Source organism: Peromyscus eremicus, chromosome 9 (assembly GCF_949786415.1).
Source record: "Peromyscus eremicus chromosome 9, PerEre_H2_v1, whole genome shotgun sequence".
Taxonomy (NCBI): domain Eukaryota; kingdom Metazoa; phylum Chordata; class Mammalia; order Rodentia; family Cricetidae; genus Peromyscus; species Peromyscus eremicus.
The window spans coordinates 107,820,623-107,843,024 of NC_081425.1; the positions used below are offsets into that span (position 1 = coordinate 107,820,623).

Genomic DNA, 22,402 nt, shown 5'->3' on the forward strand with positions numbered 1-22,402 from the left:
AAGTGTTCTGGATCCAGTTAGAGTTGCTGGGTCTGCTGCCTTTGAACTCTGGGCTTTGGCCGGCACTTTGGATGGCGTATTTGTGTGCTTTCATCGTTTGAGGAGAAACTAGCTGTGTGGTTTGACCTGAATGGCTGCACTTAGCTGACTGCAGTTAGCCGGGACCTGACCTCTTCCCATGTAATCGTATGGAAATTATGTCAATATGCAAGCTGTTCCCTCAGAGTGATGATTAAAACCACCTTAGCTCAGACACACAGCTCTTTAAAGTTAATGTGAATTTTCCTAAGAACTTCGACTTTGGCTGGCAAAATCTAATGACTCATGACTATAGAAAGTTTAATATGCAAATAATGAAATTAGCCCTAATGTGATTAACCATCCCTGTTTGAAAAGAACAAAAGTTGGCACCCAGCATTATCTTTCCGTTCTGTACATGAGTTACAATCCTTATTTTAGAGTATGATTTCTATAATCATTTCTATATCGTATGTAAATTTTCATTTCAGTTGCTGACGTCAATCTGCCTGCAAATTAATGCAGTTAACTCTAAATGCAGTTCGTCCTTATACCTAAGAAGCAATCAGAGGTGTGGGCAGACGCTGGTCGTGAATAATCTGAGCTTGGTTTCTGCTCCGATCCTTCTTCTAAATCGTTGTGTCTGTATAGTGGAATAGTGTTCAGACAAATCACCCTTACTTCTCACATGGCTAATAGGCAGCAGGATGTGCTACCAAAACGAGAACTTCATTCTCAACATAATTAAGCTTCAAATGATTGAGACTGAATTCAGATTGTAACTCTACATTTTCTCAAAACAGTGGGTTCCTTTGATACGAAAGAAGCTAAAAGCACGGGGGTCCATTTTCTCAATACACAGTGAGGCCTGGGACTAAATCCCCAACATATCCAGAGGAAAATAGGCCTCAGAAAAAAAGTATTGTTCACAGTGGTCAGTTTGTTAATGCCCAAAGTGCACACCTGCCCAGAAGACCCAGGTGGCAGATAGGCCTGGGCAGATGCTGATTGGCATTCATCACATTGAGTTCGTTGTTTGTATCTGATGGAGTTGGAAGGGGTCTGAACTGAGACCACTTTCCAGGTACCTTAGAGAACAGCCCATTTTCTCATAGCTGTCACAGTTCTGTGTCTGGTCTACTTGCCAAAAGTGAGGTGTCAGCCCCTGACATTTGCTTATAAGAGCTTGTCTGAGCAGCACAAGTCCCACTGGAGTATGTCCTGGTTTCTCCAGGACAGGTCTTATTGATCTGCTTGGGGGATGTTTAGAACAGCTGGTTGGGACCAGTGTTCTGTTTTTCATTCAGGGTTCTTCCTCCACTCAGAACCCTACTCAATTCCTAAGGCTGTCTAGAGGTTGTGTGCATACAGGAAGTGCAGAGCAGATTGTGGTAGCTAACCTGGATTCGTTCATTGGGCTATAGAACTTGGGTACCAGTCAGAAGAGACAGTGGAAAAGTTGAGAACCTGGAGTCCAGAAGGTAGGATAGTTATGAAGGAGTCTGCCTTACTCCCCATTTTACTTCTGTTAACACCACAAAGGTATAGAAAAAAATGATCAATTTAGAGAGCCAATGGGCTTCGGGTTCTCTGAGGGTCAAAAACAGGACAATGTAATAAAACTTAAAAGCTAATTTATTACATATAACTTATTATATTTCCTTTTTTCACAAAGAACCACTACCTATAACTATCACATACCGTAGAAATATCAAAATCAGATTTCCAATGTGTCTACTTCTTGAGGCTGTAGAATTCAGTTGAATGTACACAAACTGCGTAGAACGGCCACTGACACAAATGCATTCACTAAACACTTGCTTTCACTTTCATTAGTTTTGCTGTAATTGTAGTTAAGGATGTCAGCACACAACTCTTTTCCAGTGTGCAAACGTGGTAACACGAATCCCTGAGAGATGTGAAGTAGTAAGGACCTTACAAAAATGAGCTCCTTGGTGAGATACCTTTGGAAAAACACAAAGCTAAATGGATTTCTTTTCTGCAGGACTTCTCAGAGCATTTGGTGTGCTAATACAATGAGTCTGTATCTCCAGTAGCATTCAAATAGCGTCTGGTGTATATAGATGCACTCACATACACACTCACAAGCTGGGGAAATGTGAAGCAGGAAAGTGTGTGTGGACGTTACTTTTATTCCCTTTATCAAACTTACAGTTAAGTCTCCCTGTAGTCATTTTGTTCCGTCTGCATTTATACCCAAGAACAGGATAAAAAATTGTAGCAACTTCCCCTAGAAGAGGCTCCAGTATCTCTTCCTAGACTTTGGAGGCCATAGCTAGAGACCTGGAGGGAATTGGATGGTCTGTGCAGCTGGGAGGCTTTTGCCTTTGATGCACACATGTTCTTTTCTCCTTATGGGCTATTGTTCTGTGTCTTCGGAGAATGCATCACACAGCCTCAGATCCATAGACCTCAAACCATCTTTGATTAAAAAGGCCCTTTATCACAACTGGAAACAAGTTCTCATCTTAGACAAAGAGAAAGAGAGCTTCTGCTTAGAGTGTTCAGTCCAAGTATATGACACCGTTGAAATAAAAAAGACACAGAGTCTTTGGGCTGGTTCAGCTGGGCTGGGAGCCCTGCGATAAGAGGTCACTGGTGTGAGTTACTATGGTAATTGAGCAGTATCAGCAATAGTTTTACTCCCGGGAGCATTAAAGCACGTAATAATAGGCCAACAACAGTGGTTAAAGCAAGCAGGTAGGATTACTATGTTCTTTTGTCAGAAGTATATAATGTCTTGTAGTCAGTTTTAAAGACTTCTCAACCCCCAAATCCACCCTACCGTCACCTGCTGAGTGATTTTGTATGCTTAATCTCCTGCCCTCAACTCCAAGCTCTTGACTAATTTGAGGCAAATGGGTATTTCTGACATTAAATATGGCAGCAAGGAAGCCCTGACCTAGAAAACCCGAATTCTGAACACTGAGAGAAATATTCTTTCAACAAGTTTGTTAAGGCTCTTTTGAATGATAGGGATGGGGGGGTCTCTTTCATGGAGGTTTCAGTCTGCTAAGGAAAAGGGTGGAGGTTTTTTGTTGTTTTTTTTTTTTTTCAGAAGAAGAAAAGAGAAAAGAAAGAAAGAAACTTGCAGAGCATCCCCACTCCCAACTTCCCCCATAAAACTTGTCACTTCGCATTGCCATCCGCTACCCCAACAATAATCACTGCGTGCCTATTGCTAATTGCAAGCACAGCTGAGGCCCAGCGGGAAGTCTTTGCACAGTCTCAGGCCTTTATACGAGGCTCAATCTGTTGTATGGCACTTGTTCACACACAAAAAAACTACCAGCAAAGGCAGAAAGAGGCAGAGTCACAGGTTTCTTGTAATCCTTCTGCCTCCCCGCTGACAGCCCAGCCCTAGAAGCATTCCTGGTTTTGTCCTCTTCTTTACAAAATCTGAAGTGACCTTAAGCTACAAGCATGTCAGCTTTTGAATGTCGAGTTGCCGGCTTCTTCAGGTGCATTAGGGAGCAGGGCGGGGGGCCTACATCTGGCTTCTGCGTGTCTGTTTGCAGCACCCCTGGGGCGAGCTGTGGCTTCCTGTAACATGTAAAATATGAGTGTGAACTCAGGGTTCATGGCAAGGAACAGGAGGTCATGTCTCCATTCAGTTCTACTTAAAGAAACTGGGATTTGCAGATGTTTTCTCTATGTGTAATGACACCATCCCCTCCCCAAGCCACGGAGCAACTGAGCGCCGTTTTTTGATAAAATGTGCCACAATCAGTGTGCTACTTGCAGATTTATTCATATCAATTTTTGCAATTTATATATTCAGAGACAAGATTGCTATTTCGGCAACTTTATGTTGGATGTCATAACGTTTGCGTCTAGAGAAAGAGGGAGGAAAGAAGTATGGCGCTGGAAGGGTAGGCAGAGAAAGAAAAGAAATGAAGTCTGTTCCCCAGGCCACCGCAGGCTGGAATGTTGTCAAGGAGACAGAATATTACACAGGAGGGTCTGTGTTCCCTTTCGCCCAGAGGTCACTTCCTGCCTAGGCCAGGAGCTTGGAGCTTGGGGTTCAGAAGGCCCGTTGATGGCTATGGTAAAGGGGTGTGGTTTGGGAGCTTTGGGACTGGGCAGGGGCATTCAGCCTTCCTGTGCCACAGTCTAAGATGCAATGGGAAATAAGTCTCCTGCAAAATGCCTGCTTACCGAAATTTCCATCTCCACCTCAGAGCCTCACACTGTATTTTTTACTGAGAGAAGACATTGGTAGAGAGAACAGAGATAATCCCCCTGTGCCTAGGGAGTAAATTCTCCTCAGTGGGGCAGTGCTAATTGCCAAGCTGGGTGCAAAGATCATTTTGAGGCATTTAAGAAATACATGATTTTTATTAGTATAAATGTTCCACGTAGGAGTTATTTCTCAGCAAAGGGCAAAAGCTTTGCCTGCCTTGCATTATTAGCCTAATTCTACTTAATTGTTTCCTAAAATAAGAGCTTCCTGAACACACATTCCAAACTTTAATAAGTCTGTTGTGAACAATGCTGGGTAGGGAGGTACTGCCCTTTTGGGGAACCATGGTCTTGGTGCTGAGAGATGCTTGATCAAACCTGTGCTTGGGAGAGTAGGATTTGGTGGGAGTCAGTACAGAGATGGTAAGACTCTGAAAAACATATGAAGTAATGTGACACACAGTACAAAAAAAAAAAGAGAAAGAAATAGGTCCTTTTCTTTGGACCCAGTTCTCAATAAGGACAGTCCTTGATAAGGAGTCTCAGACAGCCCTGGGCTTCAGTTAATGCTGTCTCACAGATTTAGAAATGTTGGGCCCATGGTATGTTTTAAATAAACAAAATAAATGCTACCAGATTTGTTCTTTGTGCCTTGCCATCTCAAAACTCAACCTTGAGAAGCTGTCTCCATCCTGAGAGTAAAAGAAACATCCTATATTTATCTTGCCATATTGTTTTCCTGTTTGTAAAGCATGATTGGGTGTTCCAGCTTAGAACATGTACATTGAGTGGCCGGGAAGATGACTCGGTGAGTAAGAGCCTCGCTGCTCAAATCTCTAGCACCCAAGTGAAAAGCCAGGCGTGGCAGCATGCACCTGTAATACTAGCTAGCACTTGGAAGGAAGACAGCAAGGATTCCTGGGGCTTGCTGGCTGCCAGCCTAGCTGAAAACGGCAAGTTCCAGGTCCAGCATCTCAAGGGAATAAGGCAGAGAGTGATAGAGGAGGACACCTGACCTCCTGTAGCCTCACAGGCAAGTGCACCTGCCACGCGCATGCACACGCACACATACACCCCCCCACATACACACACATGAACACACAATTTTTAAAGAGATTGTGTACCTTACTATGTATCTGAGTTTTCTTAAGCAAAGTTTCCTTTGCGATATGAGAAGAGATTTTAATTTCCTAGGGGTGTGTGTGTGTGTGTGTGTGTGTGTGTTAAAAGTAAAGTACATAACACAGAGTGTGCCATTGTAAGTTTTTTTTAGCTCCACCAAGTGCAGTTCCACATTGTTAAGTGGATTTGATACTTTGTGATCAATCCCTAGCACTCATTTCATCTTTCGTAGCTAGAAGTCTGTATGTATTAACAGCCCCCAAGTTGTTGCCTCCCTTCAGCCCCTGCCAACCACCACCCCACTTTCTGTTTCTGTAAATTTAGCTACTCTATATCCCTCATATAAGTGAAACCATACAGTGGCTTTCGTGACTGGTACTGATTTGTTTTACTTTGCATAATGTCCTAAGGGTGCATCCATCTGTGGCATATGACAGGATTTCCTTTATTTTCAAGGCTGTATGAATTAACTGAGTTTGGTTTCCTTGCCTTTCCTGACCGACAGAGGATTGCTTCTACCTCTAGGCTATTGTGAATAAAGCTGTCTCCGTCACAGGTGCTCAGACATCTCCTTGAGACCTGGCTGTCAGTTACATCACTACCCAGAGTGCATTTGCTGGGCTGTCTGTCCATCTATAACAGCATTTACCCAGCTTGTGGAAAGAGTGGTGTTTGCATTAATAGCTGAAGAAGTATTTGCAATGGAAAATTACATTTAGAGCCTTGGCTTTCCCATCACAGGTGTTTCTGTCTTTAAGCAGATGTCTGTGAGTGGACGTCAAACTTCATTTTCTGATTCAAAGGTGACAAATTATGTCCAGCAATATCATGTTTATTAGGAAATAAAACCTAGTTTCAGAGGAATTCTGTCGCCTCATGGACATCCACCCATCCACCTTACTGAGACAGGGAAGATAAAAAGGGAGTTTTGTGACACATTGTGTTTCGTACACTACGGTTGACTTAGCAGCAACAAAATCATTAATACTCTAGTGTTGACTAGCTTATATAGTTTGCTAAATCTGCCAACAGGTTAACCAAACCATTAACACACATGCACACACACACACACACATGCACACACACACACACACAGAGAGAGAGAGAGAGAGAGAGAGAGAGAGAGAGAGAGAGAGAGAGAGAGAGAGAGAGAGAGTCTCTCCCTGAGACAGACATCACCCATGTAAGCTGAGCTCTGAACTCTTCTGCCAAGTTGCTTTCTTCCAGACTCTCACCTCTCCTCATGCTCTTCCTTGTGCAATAATATTGATGGGTCTGAAATTTGAAGGCAGCAGTGAATTAAGTCAGGAGGGCAAATTTGGACTCACTCCTCATTTTGATCATTCAATTGTAATACTGATGCTAACAAATTACCTATGGTAGGCTATTTCTCTATGCCTCGGGTATAAAGAGTTGAAATTTGGTCTTGAATAAATAGCTGTTTGCTTTAATAACATAATATTAAGATACCATGTAGGTCCTTTAAAGGGAGTTAAAATGATATTGCTCTCAAATACTAAACTTCATAGGCAAGTTCTATAGATAAAGGCAGTTGCAACATAAATTTTTTAGAGAATTATTCCTTCTGCATAAAGGACTCTTTCCTCATGAGGAGAGACTGAGCAAGCAAGGAACTAGGTCATCCTCAGCTCAGCTGCATGAATCAATCCATCAGTCATGTCAGCCTTCTCAGAGAGTCCCACAGCAGTGCCCTGGAAGGACCAGCCACTCAGAGAGCCTCGATGATCATTGTAAGGACGTACTGAGGTAGGTTTTTATGCATCCAAAGAATTACAGGAGTGTCGAGGAGAAAAACCGCAGCCCACCTTCACTTACAAAGGACACTGAGCATCTGAGGTCATTCTGTTGGTCTGCAACCTCTAACTTGGGTGTCTGATTATAGCTTTATGCTTTTAGCCAAGCGTCCCAAAGCCCTGGCTGGGAAATACCCATTCGAGGAGCAGTTGTTTGGGAGGATTGGATCTTGAATTACAGCAACACTCAAGTAAGGCAAAGATTGCATCTTTCAACAGTGCCCCACTCCTTCAAGCGTTTGGATGATATGCCATTTTAGAATGTGTTGATTTAGCTTTGGGGAGCTTTGACAGTCCAAACACTTGCTATGAACTGCATGCAGTCTTCTAGTGTTCTTCCCATTGACAGAGACGGCTTGCACAAGCCAGGATTCTTTCTTGGACCCTCTGAATCTTTGATCAGGACGCTGAAAAACACCCAATCCCTGAGACTGTTTGACCTAAGCCGCCCACTGGCCTGTGGCTTAACAAAGACATGGGGCCTTTGGTAGAACTTAAAGAAAACCTGGATGATACGTTTCACAGGTTCTTAAATTACACAAATTGTAAGGACTGTGTGCTGAAACCTCAGTGTAAAATATTTCATTACAGTATTTCAATACAGCAATTTTAAAGGTTGTGGGATTTTTGTTGTTGTTGTTCTAACTAATAATAACTCACTTTTGTCTCAAAAAACACAGTGAAGAGCTTAGTCAGAGAGGTGTGGTTGGTCTCATCTTCCTCTTTGGCTCCTTGCCAACAGAAAATGCTGTTCCTCCCGTAGATGGATGGTTTCACTTGTGCATGGCTCTGCCTGGCTTGAGAAAGGTACTTTCCAGATCAAAGCTCAAAATCCCCCAGCATTCACTGGGCCTCTTCAGTCCAAAGGCACAGGTTGGTTACCAATGACCTGTTTGCTCAGGCAGTCCCAGCAGGATAATGGAAGCTGCTCAGCTTGGAGGAGTAGCTTCTGCTTCGAGTGATTCTGTTTCCTCTGTGTGAAGCAGGGTAAGACAGCCTGGCTCATGTAGGAATAATCAAAGCCTGGTCCACACCTACAGCTATTGAACACACTGCATACACTAACCCCACAGCAGTCAGTAGGTTCCATTATTTCTCTGTCTACTGGATGAGGAAAGAGAAGCATAGAGAGGTGAATGTGAGTTTATCATGGTGCAGATACAAAGGGTAGATAGAGTCAAGCATATCCTGTTAGCAGGCAGACTTGAGTCCATATTCTGTTCCTTCCTGGCTCCTGGGCTACTTTATTTCTCTGAGTCTCCCTCTCTTCATCCTTAGGATAAAATGAATGGAGATAAAACTTAACTACCATACTGCTGACAGGTCGGCTATGAGCTCCCTAGCCTTCCATGGTTTACTTTCCTGCATACATGCCTCGAATATGGCAATTTCAAAGGAAGGCATGCTTAAAGAAATGAGTTTACACTAGAGAGCGACTCTTATCACTGAGGCTGGAAATATATTGCATATATTTGACAATATCACAAGTATTTATTCAAAGAAAGTGTGGGAAGATGTGGTTATTAACCCTGGGCCAAATACTATAATTTTTCTGGCTTACTTTTTATGATACTGAGCTCAACATTATCCTCAACTATGGCATGAGGTGGCACACGTGTCTTAATAAAAGTCAAGTACTATGGGAGGCAGAGGATACATCAGTAAATTTCCTTTAGAGAAAAAAGCCAGCTGGACCTAGTATATATTTCACTTCCTCCAGCTCTTTGGGAAGCTGAACAGGAGGACTCTAGTTCAGGGCCGGCCTAGGCTAGACAGAGAGAAAGAAAATCAGCGGCAGAGTTTGGTTTGAACGGGGCTGGTTTTCCTGGGTTCGGGACTGTTTTGCTGAAGGTGACTCTAGTGCTTCCTGGTGATGCCTTATATTTCATGAGAAAAAAATCAATTCCATCTGATAGGCAAAGGCTCTACTATTTTGTTCTCTCTTTTCACTGAAAATTCTGTAGTTTATGATGTATCATTTCCAGGCCGAATGTTTGGTCAGCGTTAAAACCTTCCCATCCATAAAAGTGTTACGAATATTCAAGACATTGTTTTTTCCCTTGAAAACAAACCGCCCTGGTGAGAAACTTCTCCCGTCAGCAATTGTGGAGTTGCCAGTGTACCTCAGACTCTACTGGCTAAGAAATGGTATCCCTCACCCCACCCAGCCTTTTCAAGTCACTTCTCCTGTGAGCAATGGTGGTCTGTCCACCATTTCTTTAAAGTCTTTGAATAGCTTTCCATGGCAGTGTCCCCAGGTCCCCATTGTCTGTGTAGCCACTTTCTAAGCCCATAAAATGAGCATTCTTCTCCACTCCAAGACAAGCCTGGGCTCCATTAGAAACAGACTCAGCAGCATTGTCCTAGCCTCACACTTCGGAGGGAGCTTCAGGGCTAGCAGCTTGGCTGTGAGACACCTAGAAACTAGAACCCGCACTGATCCTATGTAGCTCTTCTTTGCCTTCATAACAGAATGGAACTGAGTAAAAACAGCTCATTGATTTGGTAGTTAAAAAACAAAAAACTTCAAACTACCTCAATGCTTACTAATTGTATGTCCCCTTTTTAAAAAAATACAAAATGGGGCTGTGTATAGTTGTTGAATTCGGCAATTAAACTGTATCATGCTTGCAGTATGTCTGTAGAGTCTGGACATAGTGAGGGATCAGTGTTCCATGAACAGTTAGTTGTTTTTACTAACTCTGTGAATATCCATGTGTATGTCTAGTGTTGTATATCATTATTCTGCACAAAATAGTACTTTATTGGGAAATGGCACTAAAGACAGGAATCTCTAAGCCATAGGATCATCTGGTCTGATAAGGCATTTCCATAAGTTGACATAAATGGTCTTTGTGTTATGTGAATATGTAAGTACTCTTTCGGCCTCTGTGCCTAGCCTTCTGCTGCCGCTCATCTTTCCAAAAATAAATGTACCTCTAACAGCAAAGTCTCTATAGGACATCAAATTAATTCCAAAGTGTTGGAACCACAATAAGGCTTACAGCCGGCATGGTGCTTGCTCACCAGTATCTCAGCATCAGGAGATAAAGGCAGGAGGACGGCTGCAAGAAAGAGACTAGCCTGGTCTAGCAAGTTCAGGACAGTCAAGGGTACATGAAGAGACTCAAACTAAAAAATCTGAGTGTTGGTTATAGTGGCAGAAAATATAAGCTCAGCAGAAGCCACTCCAGCGCCAGCCTGTGCTGTTCGCTGGGGTGAGCGGCTCACAGTGGAGGCCAGTTTCTAGGAGCCCTGCCTCGTCAGGTGTTAATTATTTGTCTTACCTGTCAACACTTCAGGTTTCCAGGGTGTAAAGCTTCCATCCAGTCAACAGTGAAACCAAAGGGGAGACCTAGAAAGAGATTTAAGAGTCACTTCTTCATCGTAGAGTTCAGTGAGGGGGACCAACTATTGTTGGCTTTCATATTTTTAAGATTTACAGTTTTTCAGTTTTTACAATTTTTAAATTACATTTTAATATTTAAGACATTCAAAAAATCAGAGTTAAGGTACAAAAATCCCTGATGAATATCCACATTTTCGGTGATGTCAGTGTGTGATCCTGGCCTCTCCTGATCTTCTTCACTGCCTCCTCCTGATCCTGGCCGTAATGAACCATATTATAATGGTACAGGCTGAGTGTTAGGATTCATTAAGAAGTCAGTATGCTTGTGGACAGAATGTGTGGCCTGAGGAATATGAGTATCAGTGACCAAGTTTCTGCCAGAAATGGATCAAGACAATAACTTTGGGCTACACATTGAAAGTATCTGTGAGTGAAAGCTGTTTTATTGAGTGCTTATTGTGTGGCATTCACTCTGGTAGGCACTGTGCATGAATCACCTCCTAATGCTCACAGCAATCCTGTGAAGTTGGTGCTGGCATTAACCCCAAGAGAAGACTGAAAGTCATAGCGTTAAACAGTGTGTTTGAGGCTATCCTGCTAGAAGGTGGCCAAACAGGCTGATATTGAACGTATGCCTACAAGGTTTGAAAAGGCATTCATTCCAGGGGTCATTTTTTTTCTTTTTCTTTTTTTTCTGGTTTTTTGAGACAGGGTTTCTCTGTGTAGCTTTGGTACCTTTCCTGGAACTCACTCTGTAGCCCAGGCTGGCCTCGAACTCACAGAGATCTGTCCAGGAGTCATTTTAACTCAACACTTCAATATAAATCAGTATCAGTTTAAAATGTTCTTTGTGAACCCAAGATAGTTTCCTAAGTTTAAATGGAATCCCATTGCTAAGAGCTACCCATATAAGAGCTACACAATTCCAGGCTCTCCCTGTGGGGACCATTTCTTCCACCACGTGGCTTTCCCAGATAACTAACCCCCACCTCTGTATTTGTTATCATTTAGATTGAGAGGCAGAGATAAAGCAGTGAGAGATGAGGGATAATAATGATTGGTAGTGGTGGTGGCTGGGGAAAGGCAGTGGTAGTGGGGATGTCAGCTTACTAAGCACAGACATGAGTGCTTCACAAGCATTCTTTTATTTACTCATCGAAAGAATCCTATAAAAGACAAATGAATCCCCATTTTATCATTAAACTGAGTCTCTAAGGAGGAAAGTCTTTGCTCAAGGTTGCAAGCTCTGATGTGTATTAGGACCAGCACTTTTAAATACTATGTACTAGAAAGCAAGGAAGCAGGGTACCACTGCACATGTCTACAGCCCAGCATTTGGGAGGTTGAGGTGGGGTGATCACTTGAGCCTAAGAGTTTAAGATTAAACAGAACCACTCTAAGTGGCAGTAACACAAAAGGTGGTTGGGAGAGAGAAAGGACCAAGCTGGGTGGTGCAGGCATGTGGTCCTGGTTACTGTAGACCAGATACAGATTGCAAGTTCAGGGCCTGCCTGAGCTCTGGACTGAGATCAAGATCAGCCTGGTCAGTTTAGTGAGACCCTGTCTCAAAATAAAAATAGTCAAGAAAAGGTTGAGGATGTAGCTTGGTAGTAGAAGGGAAAGGAGAAAGGGAAGAGGAGGTAGACAATACTTCATTGGTCTTCTAGCTACTTTCTAAATAGAGCCTTAGATTCAGCTGCAGATCAGCATCCTTTTATGCTCCAACATCCCCAGAATGACCACCTGGGGTGTATGCTACAAGAGTCCAGTCTACTGGCAATTTTACTTCTGTGGTGTGGTTTTAGGATTAAAGTAACCTTGTTTGGGAAGTTTCAAATCAGTAGCCCTAAATTAACGGACAAGTCATGACTATATTCAAAATATCCAATGAATGCTGTCAATCCTAACTCTCCTTCCTCAGAGCTAAAGCATATGTTACCAGACATTTCATGCTCTGGTACTGAAATAGCTCCAGAAGAGACCTGTCTGAATGAAAGACAAAACGAAAATGGGGTGAACATCAGCTCTCTTATGAATTTCTTCTTTTGAAGAATCTTAACAAGGCATTAGCCTTGACATCAAACACACTCCCGGAAGAGGGCCATGCACTCTCCTTAGGCGCTGGGAAATGGTGACAATCTTGGTTTGTGGTGCTGGCTGGGTTCTGTGGTGAGAAACCTTTCTCTGGGACCTGCTTTTAGTAATCCATGTGCTATCTCCAGTTAGAGAGTTGGGAAGAGATGCAGCAGATTGGCTGTGCTGACCAGCACACTCTTGCACCCAGAACGGAGAGACTGCAGATGATCATCTAGTGCTGATGTTGGAGACACACACTTCCTGTGTGATCTGGGCCTTTGCTTCTTCCTTTTCAATGGATACTGTGAAGATCCCTGTCATTTCTAACACTGTAAAGTTCTAGAAGGCAATGCCTTCTTCTTTCTCCAACATCTAAATGCCTTTCGACGCCCTTGCTGGAAAACCAAGCTAGCACTGGGTGTGCTGCATCTGAAAGCGCCTCCGATTCCCTCTACCGAGCATAAGGTTTGGAAAGGACTCACTTTCTCCCTTTTGCCTCTTTGAATGTGTAGCCAATGGGGCATCATACATTTTTTTACACTTCTCCTGCTAGATGTGAGATTCAGGAGAAGCATGGATGTTCCAGGGCATTCTTGCTCCTGGGGTGGGAATGTGCTCAGTTGCATTGATCTCTTCTGTATGCACTTCCTCCCTCCCTCGACTTCCTCAACCGCGCAAGACTGTTGACAGCAGCCTACCTTTTAATTTGTATTTTTGATTTTTATTTATTTATTGTGCTATTTAAAAGCCATTTACGAGAGTGAGAACTGCCTATGGAAAATGGAAGGGGGTGCTATGTTTTTTTCCTGAAAGGTGGCGCGTCTCTCAGTAAAGAGAAAAAGGCATGTTGCACCATGCTTACTGGCAGTGAGGGAAGCCAGCACCGATTTGCCTGTTGTCACAGCCAAAGCAAAATGCCACCTCTGCCTAGAAGCCAGAGTGCCACACTCCTCTTTCGTGTCCCAGACGTGTATCCATCACAAGGCTATGAGCATGTATTTTTGGCCATGTTGTCACATGAGCTTCTCGAAGGTCACCTTCTAACCCCCTGGAAGGACGAATGTAAGGAGAAATTACTCCTGGATAAAGTGGATTGCATGCCACATACAGCGAGTAAACTTAAGTTGGAGGCCTAGGTGAACCCAGGAGAGCCCCTAGCTCCTGAGGTGGTATAAAGCGACATGATAGCTGTGATCCAGTACTTGTCCTGTCCCCAAAGTCTGCTAACAAACCCAGATGTAATGGCAGCAAGTGCAGCAGAATCCCCAGGCAGGAGGTGCCAAAAACACCCTCCACACAGCCACCACTACCCCTCCCTAAAAAAAAAAAAAGTTTCAGAAAAATGTTCTCACCCCTAGAGGGGAAAAGCTGTCCGTGCCTGAAGCAGCTTGACCTCTAACAATCGCACACCCTCTGGAGAGTGAACTGCCCATCTCAGCAGGGAACGCCCACCCCCAGCCGCCTGCTCCCTGGGGAGGGACAGACGGTTCCCACAACTGACAGTTTCTCCTCCGTGATCTTTAAAAGAGCAGGAGCTGGCTGTGAGGCTGCTGCCGGCGCTGCCTCCCCTCCTTGGGGTAGCATGGTCCCCGCTGCGGCTGGGCTCCAAGGAGAGCCACACTTGGCTCCCATGAGGACGAGCCTAGATAAGAAAGATGCAAAGAGGGGCTTCTGTACGCCATGGCTGCGACGCTGTAGTTTCTTGCAAGGTGAGACTTGGCAGTTCTACCTTGCAAGTAAAACCCCCAAATTAATTTTTTTTTTAAAGAAATTAAGTCAGAAACAAGGCTTCAGAAAAACTGTGAGTGTTAGGCATAAACTGATTTTGGATGATCTTTAGGTGAGAAAGGGTGGAGTTACCATCAGAAACATGTTTTTATTTATGCTTTTCGAATCCCCACTGGTGTGCGATGTGTGTGTGCCTGTGTGTGCTGGCTAGTGTGAGTGTGCGCCTCGTCTCAATTCTCTAACTCCTCCTTTATTCTGTACACAGTTCATATAGATGTCGCATAAATAAATATATAGGTCCATCCACACCTTTTCATTTTATTTGTAAATTGTTTGGTATAAGCGGCGGAGCGTAATGAAACCTGGTGAAGTTTAAAAGATTAGATTTTTTTTCATACTGACACTTCATAACACTGTTCATATGTCTCTGAGTGAGATTTATGAATATATGAGCAGTACTGCAAAATTATACTGCACCAGAGACTTCCTGCACCACAGGGGTGGCAGTCTCAAGTGACACAGCTTTAAGCATTTTTCACAGACAAGAAGCAAAATTTAACCCCCAGAAGGGGAAGTATGATTTCAACAGCTTGAAATGAGCTCATTTGTAGATAGTTTTTTTTCCCTCTCATATTCCATAATTTTTTGTGCTAAGATTAAAACAGATTGCAGAGCTAATGCAGGGCACTTAAATGCTGCCCAGAACAGTTTGGCCCTTGGAGAGAAATCCTCATTTGCTGTCCATATTAGGAATGCCCCAGTCAGGCAAATGGTGGTAAATACCTACCCCTCAGTTCCTCCGACTGTCCACCTGATTCTCAGAATTGCACACATCGGGGCCGTTTTCAAAGGTAAGTGCCGGTGAAGGCCACCCTGTCCCTCTCCCGGCCCTGGAGACAAGGGCATCGGGAAAGGAGCATAGCCTTGACTCACAACTGAGTGAAATGGACCAATTCAGATGAGAATCAAGAGCACAAGAGGCCGTCTTCAGGAATGCACCATACGTGCACACATGTTGTGTGTAGTAGAAGGGTCCACAGTGCCCTAGTCTAGAAGGAACAGCACCTCCTTTGTGTGACTTGATGATCATGGTCCCTCTCTCCAGTTCTATTTAACCATCTTGTTTCCTCTGGAACAGAGCAGGGGCTCCAATGTGACCTGTTCCCTCCCTGTCCTGTAGTCATGCCATGATGTGTTGCCTGGAGAACTTTTGTCTCTTTTTCAGCAATGGTACAACAGCTCCATGAACGTCATCTGCACCTGGTTGACCGACCGGATGGACCTACAGCTTCACATTTATCAGCTGAAAACACTAATTAGGATGGTAAAGGTAAAAGAACAAAGCATTTTTTTCTTCTAAGTAGCTTACTGAAATACACTTCATGGGCAAGCTACAGAACTCCCCGAACACAGACAGTACCTGCTTACATACACACCAGGATGATTTCTAAGACAGTATTGCATGCAAGAAAGTCCAGAGAAATTCCTTTGTGGTACCTGCTTAATTTCTTACTGAGACATCAAAGGCAAGCTTAGTTAAAAGGGGGCAGGGCAGGTAGGCATTGACACTGTGTCTGCAGAGGAAAAAGAAGGTCTATGTTTGCCACGCACAAAATGTCACAGAGACTATTGTGCCCTGGCAGTGCCATTGCACCTTTAAAAGCTGGCTTTGGGCACCATTATGTTAATTGCATAAATTACCAATTTCATTTATGGTTTAATTAAATAAGTTTTGCCACAATTAATTTAATGGAAATATTTACCCCCAGCTATTTCTAAATATGTTCTGTGATCATTATCAGAATGCAAATCAATATTGTTCTCCTAGTTAATTGAAGTGATTTCTCTTACAATGCGTGTACACAATCAAATGTAAAGGATCACAAAGGTGAGATAACATACCCTGAAAGTAGCTCTTTCCCTGTTCTTATGTGTGTGCCATGGACTAATGATAATTATTTCAGTGTGAAATCGAAGTGGTTTACATGAAATAATAAGATCACAGAAGGGGGTAAATACGTTTTTTGATCATTTCAGTTTCCATTTGGTGCTCTCCATAGAGGGTTTTCAAGACATTCGTATGCAAAACTCCTATTCAATGTACAAAATCTCCATTAAAATATTTCAGTAATAAGCATAGCTGAATTTTCTTAACAGTTTGCCAAAATCTGTCCTACCCTGCTTCCTGGTCTCCTTTGGATTAGTCCCATCCCCCTGAAGGTGCTCTTCTACCTCAGTGCTGACTAAAACCCAATTACAGTTCCATTGTGTGTAATTAAGGAGTTATTATCATCTGCATTTGATCTCACAAAGCCTCCGCCCTGGAGAAGGCTGCAGCCAGTATGTAACTGCAGCTATTGGAAAAGAAATATATGCACTTCAATGGTGCACTCAGCTTAATTTTCTTATTTTTATGTTGAAGTCAGTTTCTTAAGGCAAGTTCCCTAAGCATTGCCAGACCCTCTGAGTTCCTTTTCTTGCTGTAACTATTTCTTTCTTTCCCTTTCTTTTTCTTTTCTCTTTTCTTTCTTTCTTTCTTTCTTTCTTTCTTTCTTTCTTTCTTTCTTTCTTTCTGTGTGTAGTATAGAGTATAGGAGATAATTTCTATTTAACCCTTATCTGACCAGATAGACATGAAAAGAAAATACCACAACTGAATATTTTCAAATTATCTTTCCATAACCGATATTTCCAAATCCTTGTCAAAAATTAGTAGTATTTTATTAAGATAATAATGTCAGAGAGGAGGCTTAATTTTTGCCGTCTGCCAAAACCAAACATATACACAGTTGTGAAACACAGAGGAGCAACACAGAAACATCACTGGATAGAGACCTTCACTTTCTCCAGAACTGGACTCATCTTAACTACTGCAATCCAAGGGCACTGAAGTGGAATCCCCCACCTCCAGCTCAAGGAAGTATCCAGAATGCTCCTCCTCAGCCGCAGATTCCCAAGGGTCCTCAGCTCTCTTTTCTGCCTCAAAAGACACTCCCTCCATTCATCCATTCATCCCTCATCCAGAAATCATGTTTGTTCATCCAACACTAAATAACAGTTAGCTCCTTAATCACTAGCAACTGCAAGATTCCAAACTGAGTAGCCACCATTTCTACCCTTAGGTAGTCAGCCTCTAAGCAGGATCCACACTGCTTGGGAATTTGAATGAAGAGGCAACTCCTCGAGCATTTTTAACTTCTCCAAGTCTGGCAACAATTACAGAACAGCTAACTGAAAAGTTCAAAGAGCCTAGTAAGTCATGTGGCTATGTGATCTACTCTGGACCTAACATTTAGTCAGCCTCCTGCCCACCCATCACATGAAAACACAGTTGATAAGTTAGCTACCTGGCTGTTCCCTTCTTCTCCAGAGATTTGTACTAAAGCTATGATAAGATGGCTTTGGAACAATATCTAAGCCGGGTTACCTTATAAAGAGAAATAAATGTGTGGTGAATCATCCTGTCCATAATGTCACATGACTGGGCTTCACCCAACCAACCTGCATTCACTGATTAGCTTTACAGTCACTATAGCCTGTGACCTAAAAAGTGTGTTGACCTTGGGGTTATTGATATCATAACTGCATTAAATAAACTATTAAAAATACAAATAATATGGGAGTCATGTTGAAATACATTACTATTCTCTCCCTTGACCATTTATCAAGTTTCCTATATGAACAGGTAAAACAAAGAGGAGAATTAGTCACTGAAATGATACGCAGTGTGATGAGAAAACTCATAGTTAGAAAGAAACCATTTTAAAAAAATATAAACTAGGCAATAGTTCATGCTTCTGGTCATGTTCAGTTAACACCAAAGGAGTTCTGGGAAACAGTCCTTGGGATACCTAAGGAAATCCGAGAGAAACTGCAGGAAGGAACAAAGGAGCTGTGGTGTAGCAACACCAACCATTGTTCTTGAAAAAGAGCCAAATTTCTTCTCTGAGAACATAAAGTTGTGAGAAAAATGGATACAGATCTTTCCTAAGGAGATGAGACATGAGTCACATGCCCACAACATATTGATGAGGCATTAGCGCTCCATCTTGTCCATCATTGTGGCTGCCCATAATAGGTTTCATATACCAACATGCATATGTCTATCTTGTGAATGAGACAGAGGGACGTGGCTCATGCAATTATAACAGGCAAAAAATCCACAGACCAGACTGCAACAGAAATCACAAAATACCATAATCAATTGACACACTCATTATGTGTATGTTCCAGCCCTGTACACTGCCGATCATATTGTTATAATAACCTAAGGGAAAGAAGCAGCCGGGGAGGGAAAAGAGCTATGAAACATTTCCCTTTGTGGATCTGAATAAACACAAGCTTATGTTCTTTGCTTTGTCTCATCTAATGCAGTTTATCCTGTCACAGTTTCTCATTTTCTGTCATTCAGTGGAGTCTCCATTCTCAGTCCAAGTAAAATCTGAAGGGAGTGACTTTTTACTTCTCGATTCTTAAAAAGTGGCACTTAGCTGAAAGTCATGACTCTTACACATGTCCCTGCTTTGCATCCTCTTCCTCCTCACCATGATGATGAGAGCTTCCTTACCACTTTATCTTTTTCTCCCTGTAGAAAACCTATAGAGATTTCCGATTGCAAGGGGTCCTGGATTCCACCTTAAACAGCAAGACCTATGAGACCATCCGAAACCGCCTCACTGTGGAGGAAGCTACGGCGTCAGTGAGTGAGGGTGGGGGCTTACAGGGCATCAGCATGAAGGACAGCGATGAGGAAGATGAAGAAGATGATTAGACCATTCTCTGGGTCCAAGAGTCCACTGGGATGGAGTCCTGTAATCAATGCATGTCCTTAGTCTGTTAGTTAACTCCATTAGGGAATTTTCTGTCAACTACCATACCCATGAGACGTTTACCATTTTAGCTATGTGGTACCAAGATTAGCAAATGACCTTCAGATCCATGGTTTCCTGATTTCTGTGTCTGTATGTTTACAAGCAATATGGAACACCATTCTTAAACACTGTTCCTGGAGAGAATACATAGTTCAGCTGCTAGGTGTGTCCCTGTTGTTAGCAGAACACAATGCTCATCCCACACTGCGTATGCACTGATGGGAAGTGGACGTGGGAGCAATTGTGCTGGGTGTTTCCACGTCTCCATTTCGTGTATGTGAGTACCAGGGATTTAAATGAGCACATGAATAAATTAATTTAAGCACGTAGATCTGCTTGGTTTGGATTTCAGTTTTGTTCTTGTTTTATGGGAAGGAAAAAATGGCACAGTTCCAACAGCCAACTTTAGCTTTTCTCATCCCCTGAAACTGAAAGCAATGGACCCCTTGTGTCCTGGTTAACCCAGCTTCGCATTTATCCGTGTAGTTTCCCCCACCAAAAAAGTTACATAACAATTAATTAATTATTTTAATTGTCATGGCAAGGGGGCCATCTGATCAGGACTTAGCATCAAGCAAAGTTCAGACCAACTATCCTCTGTCAAAGTTTATCCTAGTAAATGTTACATTATACTTTTCTGTTTCAATAATCGTATATGTAAAAAATAAAACAAAACCTATTGAAATGACAACCCTAGACTATAAATGTATTTATAATAAGATATGGATATTTCCTCCAGTAGACTGTAACCATAATTTCGATTATTTTGTTCCACACTGTTTTTTATATCTGTCACGTACATTGCACTTTGATCTGTAACTGAGCGACCCTGGGGCCTGCTGTAGAGCTGTTTCTTTCTGTGGAAAGTAGTGGATCCATCTTGCTTTTTGCCTTATATAAAAGCCTACAGTTGTAAAAGTGTAGGAAACTGTGGCTTCTCAATAAATAATTATTCAAATGTCCTAGGAGCGTGTGTTTGAACCTGTCTTCTTCCGTCTGTTTGAAAGCCCCACTGAAGCCTAAGCAGCAGGGAGAGACAGAAAAGGGAGGGCAGAGGTGATTTTCTAGAGCTTTCTTGACACTGTTGCTGTGGGCTGTTGAGAGACAGCCTAGAATTCCACTAATTCACACTCCACTAACTCAGGATCTGATGTTGGGCAGATTATGCTTGCATCATAGGATAAATAAGGGTTTGCTAAGCAAGTGAGTGGTGTAAACGAGAGGAATGTTTCTCCTGTATGGAGAGAAGGCCAACAAACTGTTTTTAAGCACCACTTTAACAGCAGTGTTTGCATTCAAACAAAGTGTGTGCCAATTATATATGATTCTTATATATTTGTTAAAGCATTTTTTTTCAAGATTCAAGAGACATGGAGTACTCTTCTCACTCCCCAGCTCCTGTTAACAATATAATCACCTGTGTTTGATAGAAATTAAATGTGTCCCTTTGCTTGCCTTATTTGTGTCTGTCACAAACTAGGCTGACCTCTCGATGGGACTAAGACCTGACGAAAATGGCCTGCTTTCCCAAGAGGGCAGGGTAGAATGGTTGCCAGTCGTTCTCAGCAAGCGGCTCTCCAGAGGGCACCCCCACTGCTTACTCCTTCGGGTCTACAGGACCAAGTTCTTCCTGCTCTGGGTGGGTGTGCAAGCACTCTATTGACCAGCTAGTCTAAGCTCCGAGTCTTCCATCAAGTGCCTCACTGAAGTCTCTTGACAAATAGGCTGAGAGCACCACTGCTTTCCTTATTACAGACGGAATTAAGATCAAAGGGTGTGTGACCTCGTGTGGTGGACCGCACATCTAATCCCAGCAATGGGATTTATAAGCAGGAAAAGCAGGAGTTCAAGGCCAGCCTTAGCCACTCACTGAGCTTAAGGCTAGCCTAGGCAGCATGAGACCCTGTCTCAACACCCCCATCTACCCCCCATCAAAAAAAGCACAAAGGATTAGCTAATTTACCCAAAGCTACATAGTTAGGTCAGTCAGAAGAGAAAGGCTATGATTTCAAACAATGTTTTTGTTATATTCAGTGTTGCAAAACTACAGCATACTTCATGCAAGAAGTACAGACAATTTTAAAACATGCAAAGTAAAGAGGAAGCATCCTAGCCTTTAAAGCTTGGCATGCGGGGGTTGGTGTTCAGGATCCCTGGAGGGGAACTGTGTGAGCAGGTTGTATAACCAAAGGGCATGAAGAGAGCCAGGCTAGAAAAGACTACACCTACAAAGTCAAGGTCAAAGAGAAGTAAGATTCCCTCCAAATAGAGTTCCTCACCACTTAGCATGGAGAACTCTGTTAAATGGTGTCCCCCAGCATAGCAATGTGGGAAAGTGTGTGGGATAGGAAATGACACAAGAAAAATCAGAGAGGAAGCTTTAGCCAAGTTTAACCCTCAAGTCACCCCTGCCAGAAGCACAAACCAAGGACCAGAGCCCCAGTGTTTTGAGCTTTCTCTTTTTCCTTTAGAACAAACATACGGAAGAGAATCAATCCTAAAACACAGCTCAGTATTTTACCCCAGGATGAACACATTCACAAAACACACACAAAGACTAAGTCAGGAAATAGAAATCACCTACTGTCCTGATGAGCCCCTTTCCCATAAGCCTTGCCAACCTCTACTTCTCACGTGCCAAAGGCAACCACCATCCTTATTCCCAATGTGTGGAAAGACTTTCCTCTTCTAACCTTCTATGTAATCACACTCACAGGACACATTCACTCATGTATTGCTGAGATAGCTGTGGTTCATTTCCCACCTATATGGCATTCTGATATATGCCACAACAGATTTATCCATGTCACAATGCCATTTTCCATTTAGGGTGGTTATAAGGACTGCTTCTGTGACTATCCTTTGTACATGCTCTGGTGCAGTTGTTGGGCCACAGGGCTAAAGATATGCTTATTTTTGGAAGATACTGCCAGCTTTCCATGACATTTCAACCTCACCAACAGTGTGTCAGCATCCTGATGCTTCTCCTTGAGAAAGCCAAGTATTACCACTCTTTAATGCTTTGACATTCTGTTAAGTGACTTAGTGGTTTATGATGGCAGTTCCTAGGTTACAAAAACAGAGTTGATTCCCTGTGAATTTATTTATTGGTGATTTGGATAGCCTCTTTCATGCATGTAAGTTTGAATCTTTCCTTTTTTGGAAGATGAAAGTTCTAGAACCATTTGAAGGCTGTGGAGATAAAGGAGATGTCAAGGGAG

The 22,402-nt window shown here is 42.8% G+C and overlaps 1 protein-coding gene across 13 annotated transcripts in view; it reads left to right on the forward strand.

Annotated features, from left to right (window-relative positions):
- Cadps (calcium dependent secretion activator) overlaps positions 1–20,146 on the forward strand; it is a 456,343-nt gene extending 436,197 nt beyond the window's left edge. For all 13 annotated transcript variants that reach the window (XM_059274214.1, XM_059274212.1, XM_059274215.1 and 10 more), the window contains 2 exons: positions 15,536–15,640; positions 18,902–20,146. In XM_059274214.1, the coding sequence (XP_059130197.1) occupies positions 15,536–15,640; positions 18,902–19,081 (285 nt within the window). In that variant the 3' untranslated portion in view covers positions 19,082–20,146. The remainder of the gene's footprint in view (positions 1–15,535; positions 15,641–18,901) is intronic.
- Positions 20,147–22,402: the final 2,256 nt, after the last annotated feature.